The following is a 14,271-nucleotide window of genomic DNA, read 5'->3' on the forward strand; positions in this document are numbered from 1 at the left end:
TGGAGACGGGGGGGGGAGTGACAAAGTTTTACTTTTAATTGGGTGAAAAAACAGTAGGAACTTCGAGCTGGTTTTTCACCAGGAACATGCCAATTTGATATGTCCCAATAAAATGTTTTTTGAGGAAATTTCCTGCCTCGGAGTTTTATTGAATTCTCTCAGCCCAACTCACCTCACAGGGTTGTGTAGAAAACAAGAAGGCAAAAGTATTAGGTATATTTGCCACCTTCAGTTATCTATAAAAAAAGTGCAATAAAAATAAATAAAAATACAATTTCAAGATGAGTACTCTGAAGTTTTGCTGAGGCCCAGATACATGATGTCTACAAAATGATCTATGAAGCTATTAACTTTATCAAAGAAGGAAATGAAAATCATTACTCTAAGATTTGTTTGAACCTGAAACTTCAATATAATTTCAAAGCTTTTTGTTTCTTTCATTATTTGGAGAATCGGTTAATATAATGCTCTGCTGTACAATCTCATTTGGAACTTCTGTGTTGACTAATGAAAGAGTAGATTTAAATATGAAAACAATGGAACCTTGGAGAAAGGCAGTTGAGTACTATTGGAAGACAGTTGAAGAATAGACAGTAAGCAGAGAAGAGAGAAAAAATAGGTCAGAATTTTATGAAACTTTGTAACTCACCGATTAGCTTCCTTAGATTGTTCCTTGCTGTTTTATTTGCAGTACAAATTCTTTTAATCAAAAAATAAAAACCAAGCAAATCGATCTCGAATCCTATTTAAATTTTTGAATCACTGGTAACTTATTATTCTAGATGCATCTGAAAGCCTTTCAAAATTTTACTCTACTTTTATGGAACAAACACGTAATCTAATCTCAACATGTTCTGGGAAAAAGATTTGCAACTGTAGTTAATCAAGATGGGACTAAAGCATTGAAACAAAACAGTGGCATCATTTTCTGTCTAAAATACAGAATATTCTTCAATTATTTAATCAATGAGCTCTAAATTAGCATGCATGAACAAACAAAGCTTCTCTCTAACAGTTGCACAGAAACGGGAGACATATTTTCATCTGTGGGGTTCATTCCACTGCATTTTTGTCTTGTTTTTTAAAGTATTGGTAATTCATATATAAAATATATTAAACAGTGCACAGCTTGCACTGTTAGGTTAGGAATGATGAGGAAGAGTGCTTTTAAAATCTGTTCTCTTGGGTGAGTTTGTTTTCTTTTTCTATAATGGGGTTGTGCTTTCTAGCTGCATGAATCATTTTGGAGTTGAACGGTCTAAAAATTAAAAAAAAAAATCCTTGGGATCAATAGAGATATTATGTCTAAAGGCTTGGCAGTGTTTGGTTGTTGGCCAGATAAACTGGGTGTAGGTAAACAATGGAAAAAGAGAACAACTGCTTTAAAATGTTTAGTAACAGAATAACAGTTGGAAGGGACTTTGGAGGTCTTCTAGTCCAACCCGCTGCCCAAGCAGACCCTACAACATTTTTTACAGATGGCAATCCAGTCTTTCTTGAAAGCTTCCAGTGATGAAGCTCCCACAACTTCTGAAGGCAAGCTGTTCCATTGGTTGCAATTGCAATCTTGTTCACATCAAGTTGAAGCGAAGTATTTTTAAATATATGGTCTGATTTTATGGTTTATTTCAATTGGGAAGTATGGCTGTTCTCTATCAGTTAAAAACATATACATGTGTGTGGGTAGGTTTGTGTACCTACCAGATGCATGTTTAGGTGTCGGTAGTATAGCCAACAAACAAAAGAAACAACTCAGTGAACTGACTCCTGTACTAAACTGAAACTACAGTCTTATTATTCATGCTTAATTGACAGAAATAACCACCAAAGTGCAATAATATCCATGTGAATTTGCCCAGGTCCAGGGTCATGCTCTAAAACAAAAACATAAATTCAGTCATCAGGCTTGAAAGAGAGGGATTCAAACAAGTACAGAACTCAAACCACAATTTTGAAAAAAAAATATTAATTAGAAACATTTCTTCCTATGATGCACAAGTCACACAAACAATTTGCATTTTCAGATTAGTATACTGGTAAAACAGGATTTTCTAATTAAAAACTTCTGGGAATAACTTTATTTTAAAACTGTAATCCATGTATTGAACGTGGTTAATTATTAAAGCAGGGCAGCTGACTCAAAACGCTGTTGAAAGGGCATTTGTGGGAGCAGAGTCTAAAGAACAGAAGAAAATGAATTGACGAGTTCTTTTTATCTTTAAAAGCTTATTAACTAAAGGAATTGAAAAACTATTCTGCTCATGAGACTCTAATTTTTAAACATTATTTCAGGAATAACATTTTAAAGAATGTTGAAGATTTTAGACATCAGTCTTACACTATTAATTATTTCATTGTCAACAAACACGAAGAGTACTAAAGTGCTTTCAGCACAGAAAAAGTGTGGAGATTCAGAATGTGAAAGTAAGTACAAAGATCTTTGCTTTAAGTCTATTCAACAGTGTAGTAACACTGCAAAACTCTACCAGTATATTTATTTGAAAAACTTTGGGAAGTTAATTTGAAAAGTTTAACCACTAATTTGAAATTATAACGAAAGTGCTACCGATATGTCCACTTTATGAAAGATTAATTAATCGTTTTTTAACATGAGGATGTTAGAGGAGTCATTTGCTGAGATTATAAATAATATAACTCTCTTCAAACTAGCACATCCTCATGATTCTGCAGAACTTGATGGAGTTCCAGGAAAGACTAAAGGCAAAAACAATAATTAGATTAGAAATCAAGCTCAGCCAATGTTTTATCACAAGAGCTTAGCTTCATGATATGGAGCTCTGTAATTTTTTTAACAAGTTCCATAGCCTGAAAAATTACTGTTAACAAATTTGAATTTATAAACTTCAATAGCAAACCTGTTAACAGACCTTAGAAATAGAACCTCAGAACACAACAGCATTAATTGTATCCTTCTATTGACTAAATAATAAGTTAATAATGTAATGTTTAATTATGCTTTTATGAATATTAATTATTGGTAAATTTATAGAGCATATAAGGAGAATATATTTGGTTAGCTTTCTTTTTTAGTATTTTAGTCAAAACTGTTAAGAGTAAATATGTTACTAGAAAGTCCTCAAACATTTTTATGCAAGTTACTTATTTTGCAAGAAGTAAACCCTATTAAATCAACTATGCATGCTTGAAAATAGTGATGTAAAAAGTCTACATACACAGCCCTGTTAATGAATATAAGCTGTACAATGCTGCCATAAAATCAAAAGGCGCTTCAACCAAATATTAATTTAAGGATGTGCACATTTATGCAATCACACTATTGTAAGTTTTTTTGTTATTTTCCCCTAAAATATTTCAGTTTATTTTTCAGTTCCATTGTACAGCTTATATATTATATTAAAGGTGGAAAAAATTCTGACATGATTTATCTCTGTTTGATTTTTTTTTTTTTTACAATTCAAAAACCTTGCATTTTAACGGGTGTATAGACTTTTTATATTCACTTCTGTATAGTAGTAAGTGATAAAATAATTTTGGGAGTAAAGTGTCTTGTCAAAAAATATCTACCATCCTGTTAGCAAAATAGATAAAGTAATTACTAAGTAAGAAAAACTCAGATTTATTTATTAAGAAAATTTATATGGCTGCCCAGCTCACTCCCAGTGACTCTATGATTGTTTACTTCTGGTAACAGGACAAGTGTTGATAATTTAAGATTAAATGTTAGACCATGATCATCTGTCACATATAAGGAGAACGTGTTTATGTTTCCGCGTTCATGCAAACAGCATCTTAAAGCAGCTGCATCTTTTCCCAAGATCACATTAATGCTTTTCGCAATTCTGAGAAGAAACACATCTGATTTAAAGAGTTGCTTGGTTCTGTGTTTGTTATATGATATAAGAAAGGTCTTTAAAATACTGCCTCTGTTTTTAATTTTTACCCAGCAACTATGAGCAGAGTGTTAGCCATTAAAGACTACACTGGGCCTGACTGCCGCTACTTGAGCTTCAAAAGTGGGGAAGAAATAATGGTATACTTCAAACTTTCAAGAGAAAGGGAAGATTTGTGGGCAGGAAGTGTAAGTATTAGTCAGCAATTTGCCTGAGAATGGCAAATTATAATTTTATTTATAATATGGCTGCAACTTTAAGGGTTTTAAGAAAGTTAGGGCAGAGGGAAGAAGTTGCCAAGGTTGGAGACAGGAGGAAGGATTTTCAAAATTGAGTGAATGTTTTAAATAACTAGATGGAGCAATACTTTTCATTCAAAGTTATAAACTAATCAATAATATATTTTTAGTTTTGCTGAATATTTCTGCTTCCTGGTCCATTGACTTCAGTAATCAAAAACAATGAAGGAAGAAACATATTGATATAGAACACAGAAATAAAGTAAGCTGTTTCCCCAGGAATCTCAAAGATTTTAAAAGTTGGAAAAAATACATAAACTATTTCTTTCAGGCATAATTATTATTTTAGAGTCAATAACAGAAATTCCAGTATATTTTAGGTCCTAGACAAAATATACTTTGATGTAACACTTTAAAAAACATTGCTACAAAGAGTTATTTGCAGCAAGCACCCAAAACTCTATATAAATTCTATATAAGCAACCAACTGCTTAAAAAGTAGTTCTTTTTGAAAGAAAGTTTTTTTAAAAATCATTGCATTTTGAGCTCAATTGAAAACAGAGGAGGCTCCGTCTATAGCAAAGGTCTCCAACCTTGGCAACTTTAAGACTTGTAGACTTCAAGCTGGCTGAGGAATTTTGGCATTTGAAGTCCACAAGTCTTAAAGTTGCCAAGGTTGCAGACCCTTGGTCTATAGGCAGAATGACTCAGTTCATATTCAATTGCCTATCAAGAAAAGTCTTGTTTTTGAATTTATTATTTTTTTAATTACCTGGTAGTTGGAGGACTACATATGTCCTTGATTTGGGAGGAGGTACACTCAGTAAGCTTAAAAAAGGGGGTGGAGACCCCTTTTGATCTTTGCTGCTGGTAAATACCTGATTATAACCATGCAGTTGTCCTGACAAAATAGTTTGCAATTGCCTTCAGAAGGATACATTTGGAATTTTAAAATCATTGAACATTCCTTTTGCCTATGCACACAACTGCAGCTGGGTATCCTTTGGCTTATTGAAAGCAACAAAGGGTCTAATTTACCTTCAGAGTTCACAACATCTGATACTTTTGTCAAAATGAGGAAGGCAGCATTGCATTATCACCAAACAAACTCTGTCCCCTTTGTATGTTTATACAACATTATTGTGCATGTATAAATGAGCAGCTTATGGTTTTCATAAATTGTTCCTCCTCTGAGGATGCCTCTGTTGTTGCTTACCAGTGGCCTCTTAACCACAGATCAGTGGTGAAATCCAAATTTTTTTACTACCAGTTCTGTGGGCGTGGCTTGGTGAGCTTAGTATGGCTTGATGGGCGTGGCTTGGTGGGCATAGCAGGGCAAGGATACTACAAAATCTCCATTCCATCTCCATTCCCTCTCCATTCCAGGGGAAGGATACTGCAAAATCCCCATTCCCTCCCCACTCCTGGGGGAAGGATATTGCAAAATCTCCATTCCCACCCCACCCTGGGGCCAGCCAGAGGTGGTATTTGCCAGTCCTCTGAACTGCTCAAAATTTCCGCTACTGGTTCTCCAGAACCTGTCAGAACCTGCTGGATTTCACCTCTGTCACAGAGGTTAATTAACATGGACTAACATACCATTCTAAAACTACTAGCATCCTCCAAAAGTACTGGGAAGTTACTTCCATCTTGCTCTAGCAATTATAACCAAAAGCAACATAATGGTTCAACAAACAGATGTAAAGACTCTAGTTGCTAAATATTAGATCAACAGCCATAACATTCTATCATTTTGTCTCTTGATCTGGTGGATCAAAATGCTATTGTACTGCACAGATTATAATATCTGATTTAACAGTGCTAATAGTGATACTTTTTGATATTAATATGGTGATTAGTATCTTTTTGAATGCTTTCAATTATTATTGCCATTGTTTCTGATAATTATGCTAGTAAACTTAGACTAGAGCCTCGCTATTAACCTATACCATTGGTTTTCAACCTTTTCTTCACTATGGACCTCCTTTAAGTACATTTTGTGGCTGGAGAACCTCCCAAGATTTAAGATTAAAATCATAACGTTTCTTCAAGCCTTCATAGACAGCCCCCACACCTGTGACAACATCGCAGCCCCTCAGAGGTCTGCAGTTCACAGGTTGAGAACCACTGACCTTCTTCCTTTTTTAGCCCATATGTTCACATCCCTATTTCTCCTTAATTTAAACAGAATTGTTGTCGGTTTGGTGGTATGATAAGACTATTTCCTTCTAAACTGAAACTGAGACCTATTGACATAATTTGAAGAAAAAGTACTGATGATAAAATAGCAAGACCACTATTGATAATATCTATGGCATATAAACTAAAAACAAACATTTTTCTACTATTAAAAAAAAACCAGGAGGAAGCAAATTTTCTCAAGGAAAAAACAATTTTATTCCCCAAACATAAGAAAGAAAATTCTAGAGGTTCTTCTTAAAATTTTTGTTTCATTATTTTAAGTAGAAATCACAGTGTGTTCATAAATGCCATTTTTTCCTTTTACTATAGAAAGGCAAAGAATTTGGTTACTTCCCAATGGATGCTGTCCAAACAGAAGAAGTATTTGTTACAGGAGAAATAGAAGTGCCCACAAAGGTAAATTAAAATGCTTCATGAACATTTCAAAATATCTAGTGGTATTATTTCAAAGGAAACTCAGGAGATAATTTGGGGTATTGATTTGTTCATATAAATCATAGGTGCCCAACCTTTTGGCTTGCCTGGACCACATTGACTGAAGAGGAAAAATCATTGCTTGACCCAACCTGACTGGACAATTTGCATCCAGTCTCCCATCTTCCCTCTTTAGAGAAAGTGATAGAAAAAGTGGTTGTTTTTCAGTTCCAGGAGGACTTAGATCAGTGGTTCTCAACCTTTATAGTGCTGCGACCCCTTTAATACAATTCCCCACGATGTGGCGACCCCAACCATAAAATTATTTTTGTTTTGAATTTATCGCGCCTGAAGCCGTATTGGCTAGCGATCTGAACTGCTTGCGATTGCCTTGAGGACGGAGGCATTAAAGCGGAGACGCCTCCCCTATTAAGTTTATCGCGCCTGAAGCCAGATTAGGCTAGCGATTGGGAGTGATTGCAGCTGGCTTGAGAGGGAGACATCAGAGCAAAGATTTCTCTCTTTTTTAATTCATCGCGCCTGAAGCTGAATTCGGCTAGCGATTTGAAGAGCCTGCAGCTGGCTTGTGGAGTCAACCATTGGAGCACGATTCTTCAACTCGCAAGTATACTTCCCATATTTCCGATGGTCTTAGGCGACCCCTGGCAAATCATCATTCGACCCCCAATGGGATCCCGACCCACAGGTTGAGAACCGCTGACTTAAATGGAATGGACTTCCTGCACCCCTTTCAGGCAGGATTCAGGCTTGGCTATGGGACAGAGATACTTTGGTCACACTTATGAACGATCTCTGGTAAGAGTCGGGTGGGGATAGTTGCAACCATTCTTGCTCTCCTTGACCTCTCAGCGTTCTTCAATACCATCAACAGTGGTATTCTTTTGGGTCAGCCATGTGAGTTGGGCAATACACTTTAGGGCTGGTTCAACTCCTTTCTTCAAGGTTGGTCCCAATCAGTTAATAAGGAGTGAGAGATCCAGCCCCTGACTGCTCATTTACAATGTCCTGCAGGGCTCGATACTTTCTGCTCTTCTATTTAACGTCTACAAGAAGCCATTGGATGAGCTCATCTGTCACCACGGGTTGAGATATCAATATGTTGAAGATACATACACCAGATCTATATCTGGTGATCTGAGTAATGCTCTCTCTGCCCTCTCTTGATGCCTGGAGGTTGTAGAGACCTGGATATGGGACAACAGATTTCGGCTGAACCCTGGCAAGACTGAGTAACTTTGGGTGCATGGAGCCTCAGGATTCAAGTTTTTGTCATCCTTAGTTCTGGACAGGGTGATACTAACCTGTTCAGATCCATTTTGCTTACCCTGAATTCATTTCTCCCGCTCAAAGAGCAGGTGGTGGGTGTGACTAGGAGGGCTTTTGCATAGATCTGGCTGATGCACCAGTTGTGGCCTTTCCTGGATCATGAGTCCCCGTGCTTAGTTACTCAAGCTCTATTCATCTCTCATCTGGACTACTGCAGTGCACTCTACGTGGAGTTACCCTTGAAATCCATTCAGAAGCTCCAGCTGATACAAAGTGCAGCAGTGAGAGCAGTCTTTAGGCCTCTAGAACAGCCCATATTACATCTCTGCTCTGGGAACTGCACTGGCTACTGGTCTGCTTCTGTGTGCAGCTCAAAGCATTGGTTATTAGCTTAAAACCCTTTAATAGCATAGATCCAGGCTACCTGAACAGTCTCATGCCACTAGGACAAGCCTATCCTACTCATGCCAGCAAAGAGAGCCTATTGTAGATCCCATCAGTCAAAGAACTCTGACTATTGGGATCCAGAAGAGCCTTCTCTGCCACAGTGCCCGCCCTTTGGAACAGCCTACCCTCCAGGCGTCATCCTCCCATCCTTCCATAGGAGCCTGAAGTCCTGGCTCTGCTTGTTAGCCTGGAGACACAATGGGGGAGTTCCATGCTAGAGGTGGCTGCTAGATTATGGTTGATTCGACCTCCCCTCCTAGTACTCTGCTCTTTTGTTAGTGCATTGTTGTATTCCTATTGTTTTGTCTTTCATTGTTTCTTTTACTGTTCAATTATTTTGCTTCTGTTTTGCTTACATTTACACTTTTCATGCCTTTGTTTGCCTTTGTTTGTTTGTTTGTTTGTGTATAAGCTGCCTAGAATAGCCCCACAGTGAGATAGGCAACAAATAATTTTAATAACTAAATAATAATTGCCTTGGGCTGCATACAAAGTATTGAGTTAATTTATATAAATAAATTAATAATGTTAAAAGTTTACAACCTTGTGAAGCTGCATTACTAGCTGTCTATGTTGCATGCAGCTTGCAAGTTGGACACGCCTAATGTAAATCCTTTAATTTTCTGTGCTCATAAAATTATGCTGGATCTTGCTTTCCTGATCATGATCTACTCAAAACATTATTAAAACATAATAATGTGTATGATTAGATAGTCAGTTTGGCATTTTAGTTAAGGCACAAAAGTAGAAGACAAGGATTTATAAATTCCAGAACTGCTTCAAGGTCAAAAAGGTTTGGAAAACAAATCCAACTGTGGGACCTTGGGCCAATCTCTCACCCTTAGGAAGGAGGCAAGGGCAAATCACTTCCAAAATCTCGCCCTGAAATCTGCATAAACTACTCCACGCAATTGCCAGCAGTCAACACTTGCATCAATAACAGTTAATCTCCAAGGGGTCCTGGATTTTTCTCAAAACTAGACCATCCCATTTGACAGAAAGACCACAATTAGATTCATAAATTGTTCCAGTATACTCTGTGTGTGTGTGTGTGTGTGTGCGCGCACGCGCGCGTGTAGTGAGAAGAGGAGCTTTGACCAATGCAATTATACCCATTGACCCTCCTCAGCTCCCTCCTTATAACACATAACACTTGATTTGTTCTGCATATACGGGTACCTCGGTACTCATTGTTAATTAGTTCCAGGAGGTGTGATGAATACCAAAAACAATGAGTATCAAACAAATTTTTCCCATAAGGAATAATGTAGTGAGTTACAAGGCAGCAGACACTGACAAGTTCTAGTTGGTGCGTTGAGTAGGAAGCAAATGATGAATATGGGGACCAAATTTTCACATCAAAATATTTTGAGTACCAAATTTGATGAGTTTTAAAGCAGTTGAGCACCAAGGTACCACTGTATTGGCAACATTTTTTTTCAGTGTGTGTTTTTATTTTATTTTGTTTTAAAACAAGCAAATAGAAACAATATGGAAAGCCCCTAAAGTTCCATATGCCAACAGAGTTTCACATGATACTGGATTCTACCCTCCAGTATTGTTGATTAACCTTTTTCACTTTTAGAATTTAAAGATGCATGGAACTGAAAAATGGAGACAAGAAATTTATTCTTCCTCTGTTATGATAGATTGCTTTAGCTCATTCAAATAGACAATTGATTTTATAGACTCATAGAGTTGGAAAGGGCTCACTGCCCAGGGCAGCAATCCTCAGATTATCCCAGATAAAATGTTGTCCAACCTTTAATTGAAACCTCCAGTGATGGATCACCCACAACTCTAGGAAGCCAGATGATTCAATATTTAATAGTTCTCATGCTGTTCTCACAAAATGCATGCAGGATAAGTTCAGGAAAATGATTGTGGATAGTGCTAGCTTCAGTTCCCCTTCCACCAAACATCACTAGCTGCCTTAATAAGAGATAGGGAGGAAGAGAAGGCCAGTTCTAATAGACGATTAAACGATTAAGTTTAACTGCCCAAATGTGCTCAGGTTTTGCAGAAAGGTTTTGAATGAGTACGATCAAAGGGAACTCATCAGCTAATAGCAAAGTTTTGTGTTGTTCTAGAATAGCACTATTCTGGAAAGCAACATTATTCTAGAACAGCATTAAACCATTTCAAAAAGACTGGAAAACATTTAGAATAGAATAGAATAGAATAGAATAGAATAGAATAGAATAGAATAGAATAGAATAGAATAGAATAGAATTTTATTGGCCAAGTGTGATTGGACACACAAGGAATTTGTCTTGGTGCATATGCTCTCAGTGTACATAAAAGAAAAGATACGTTCATCAAGGTACGGCATTTACAACACAATTGATGGTCAATATATCAATATAAATCATAAGGATTGCCAGCAACAAGTTATAGTCATATAGTCATATAGTCATATATAGTCATTTAAGAGCTCAGGCTGAAGTTACTCATTGCAGTGACAGAGCTCCTTTCCAGATCACTTTTTTATGCTTTATTAATGAATACATAGTTATAGGAGAATATTCCTGGAAACACTTAACTATTGCTATCTATATTTATATATTAATATTTATATTAGAGAGAGAGAGAGTTGATAATATACAAAGGGGCCTTTTCAGAAGGCTTTCAAATGCTTTTTTTAATGGGTGAAGAAAGCTAGGTAAATAATATATTTTAAATAAGTAAAAAAAATGTATTCATTTTACATGTATTTTAATTTTTAGGAAACTGATTTCCTTTGTCTTGATGGTGAAGAATATGTTTTTGAAAATGAAGACAGCATATTTAATCGTCGTGCTGAAGAAAATGAGCATGATGTATCTCTTTACACTGATGGTAAAGACTCAGACTTTAACATGCCTGAGGATGAAATCATGAAACTCCCAGATACTTCTATCCCAAAAGAATATAGCAGTCACAGCAAGACTGATCAAGATGAGTCTAGCCACCAAGAGGACCCAGTCGGCCAGGCTCTGAATCCGGTCCCAGCTCAGTCAACTTGGACTGTTTTTGGTATTGCAGGTTGGCTTGGTTTGAGAAGGGAAGAAAATAAGGAGGCTTTTGGAAAATCCTCAGAGATTTCAGAACAAATTACATTTAGGCATAGAAAAATAGCAATAGCTGACAATGCTGATATTAAAAAACAACCCAAAGAGAGTAAAATGGAGCCATATAGCTGGTTTCAGAGCACTTTGACAGATTTGTTTCATTTCGGAAATGAAAAATCAGGACATGATCTGCTGTACAAAGATGGTGATCCAGATTTCCATAGCAGTTCTAACACTGCTTCTAATAGTGGCCACCATGGCAGAACAGCAGCTTCTGAAGCAAGAATAAAGAAACATAGTGATAATGAACTGTCTGAATCAAACTGGTTTGATCTGAAGTTAAATGATATTTTAAGTTTTGGGTACACTCAAAAAGACAAAGAACAGCTTGCAAATGGAGAAGTAGATCAAAATGAGGACCCGCTGCCTTCTAATATAAAATCGGTCCCAGTGGAGGATGGCTTGAGAGAAGAAGCAGTAGAGCAAACGCTCTATGAAGAACAAAGCAAATATGTTAAAAAGAACATAGAGCAAACACCTGAATCGGTAGTAGATAAAAAGAAAGAAAAATATCATGAAGAAATGACCAGCCCAGATATTACAGATACTGAATTTCCTTTAGGAAATGAACATCCCGATTTAATGAATACTGCTTCTTTTTCCACTGAACTTGCTGAAAATCTAAAATCTTCCAGTACAGAACAAGTTTCAGTATCAGAGAGCCAAATCACTGAAAATACTCCGGAGTCAGAAAGAATAAAAAGCCAGTCAGGTTTGTATGAAAACGTATATAATAATATAACTGAAGTTAATAAGGCCATATCAGTTATTCGGCTAGGTAGGACATGAGTCTCCAGCTATTCAGAGCTCAGTTGTAGAGTAGCTTCCATCTTCTCACAGTTTTATTAAATATCCAAATTGCAGGAGAAGAAAATTAAAATGGCTCTAAAAGGCTTCAGTTTTTCTACTCTGTTAGCTATTATACAAATGTATTAGATTTTCAGTATGTTAGAGCTAAAGAAAATGCAGACACTTTGGAGATAGATCTAAAATCCAATGAGTACAACTGACAACCTAAAAATAGTGAAGCAGTATTTTCTACAGGTAAAAAAAATAAAAAGCAATTCCTACTAAATCAGAATATTATCAAAAATTAGAAAATCAAAATACTGATACTTCTCAGGAAAACCTTCTCTTGTCTTCTTTAGCAGCAAAAGCTAGTGGAAAAAAAATAGAAACCATTGAAAATGGTAAATTAGTAGAAGTTAATAAACTACTCTTGCTGCTGGTGAATCCTAAGTTAAAATAACTAATTATAAAAAGGGTCAGGATCAGAAAAGAAAGAGTTTGGAAATATTGAAACACTTTAATCCAGAAAAGATGATTATTCACATTCTAGAATTCAAGAAACCATCTCATCGAGAGGTAGAAAATGTTGCTAATTCACTTCCAGAGCAACAAGCTACGAAACAAAAAAGAATGCTGGGGGAAAAGCTAGATGAGATAAACTAGAACAAGGAGAAAATTCACTTTTGTAGGTGTCAGAAATCTGTAGAAAGAATGTCTAAAGTATGCAAGAAAAAATTAAAATTAGTCTTGAAATGCATGAAAATTGTTTTTCAAAGAGCTAGAATCTAGCTCTTGCACTGTAAAAAATTCCTTAAGGGTTCATCTAGCTGCTAGATGAACCTTTAAGGAATTTTTCACAGTGCAAGGATATTCCAGATGACAATGAAATATCTATTGCTGTTTTAGACAGTAGGGAATTAGCTATAACAGGGGGGAAGAAAAGAAACTTTATTAGAAAGAAGACTTATAATAGAAAAGGGAGATATAAAAGAGAGAAATAGAGAGCAAAAAGCCAAAAAATACTAATGAAGAGTATTGTAATAGAATAATGAAGATTTTAATGAAAACTACTCCAACGATGCTGCAGATATTAAAGCAAGCTATGTTCATAATGAAAAAGAAAAGCAAGGAGTTACTTAGGATGCAAGGAAGTTAGCTCAGTCTCCATTTTCTATTTGTTTTTCTCCAGATTCAGTCATACATTCTGAAGTACAGTACAGTGAAGCTGAAGAGTTCCAGTGTATTTCTTCTTTTAGCCATTATAAAGATCTCTTTAGTTTTCAGAACTTTCCAGACAAAACCATAAATTCTTTGCAAGAAATTAAAAGAACCAAGGTTAAAAATAGCCAATCTAACATTATTGTTGAATCACTACAGAAAAACAAAGAAATAGAAAAGAAAAATATATTACATCAGAAAACAGCAAATCTGAAGGAAGATATTTTCAACAACGGTATCTTTTTACTTTCATCTACAATGCAAAACAATGCAGGCAGTGCAAATGTAACAAAAGATGGTAGGTTATTAACAGAAACAATTTTTTCTTCATTTGAAAAACATTTTTCAGAATGTATAATAGAACCTTTATTTCAGGATCAAAAAACATATGACAAAAACTTTGACAAACCACACAAAACCTCAGAATTACAACTTAGTCTGCAAAGATCAACAAAACAGTATAAATATGTGAAGAGAGTTTTCTCATCTAGAAAACAATACATAAACAAATTTAAACATTTAAACCTAAAAGGTTTGGATGAAAGTACACCTGTCATATGTTACACTGATGTTATGAAGAAAACTGAGATTTCAGAACCATTGGTTTGTTTGTATTCAGAAAAATATGATATACAAGAAGATGTCATAGTTTCTCATAAAAAAAATGAATTTGTTGAGGTGAAGAATATAGCA

General features: G+C 35.8%; 1 protein-coding gene across 2 annotated transcripts in view; it reads left to right on the plus strand.

The window, feature by feature from the left end:
- Positions 1 to 14,271, plus strand: part of MIA2 (MIA SH3 domain ER export factor 2) — a 63,055-nt gene that overhangs the window by 1,285 nt on the left and 47,499 nt on the right. Inside the window, exons 2-6 of one of the 2 annotated variants that reach the window (XM_058162303.1) lie at positions 2,293 to 2,424; positions 3,927 to 4,060; positions 6,623 to 6,709; positions 11,188 to 12,283; positions 13,550 to 13,876. In XM_058162303.1, the coding sequence (XP_058018286.1) occupies positions 2,310 to 2,424; positions 3,927 to 4,060; positions 6,623 to 6,709; positions 11,188 to 12,283; positions 13,550 to 13,876 (1,759 nt within the window). In that variant the 5' untranslated portion in view covers positions 2,293 to 2,309. The remainder of the gene's footprint in view (positions 1 to 2,292; positions 2,425 to 3,926; positions 4,061 to 6,622; positions 6,710 to 11,187; positions 12,284 to 13,549; positions 13,877 to 14,271) is intronic. The other variant, XM_058162305.1, reaches the window with a different exon arrangement.

Source organism: Ahaetulla prasina, chromosome 1 (assembly GCF_028640845.1).
Source record: "Ahaetulla prasina isolate Xishuangbanna chromosome 1, ASM2864084v1, whole genome shotgun sequence".
NCBI lineage: Eukaryota > Metazoa > Chordata > Lepidosauria > Squamata > Colubridae > Ahaetulla > Ahaetulla prasina.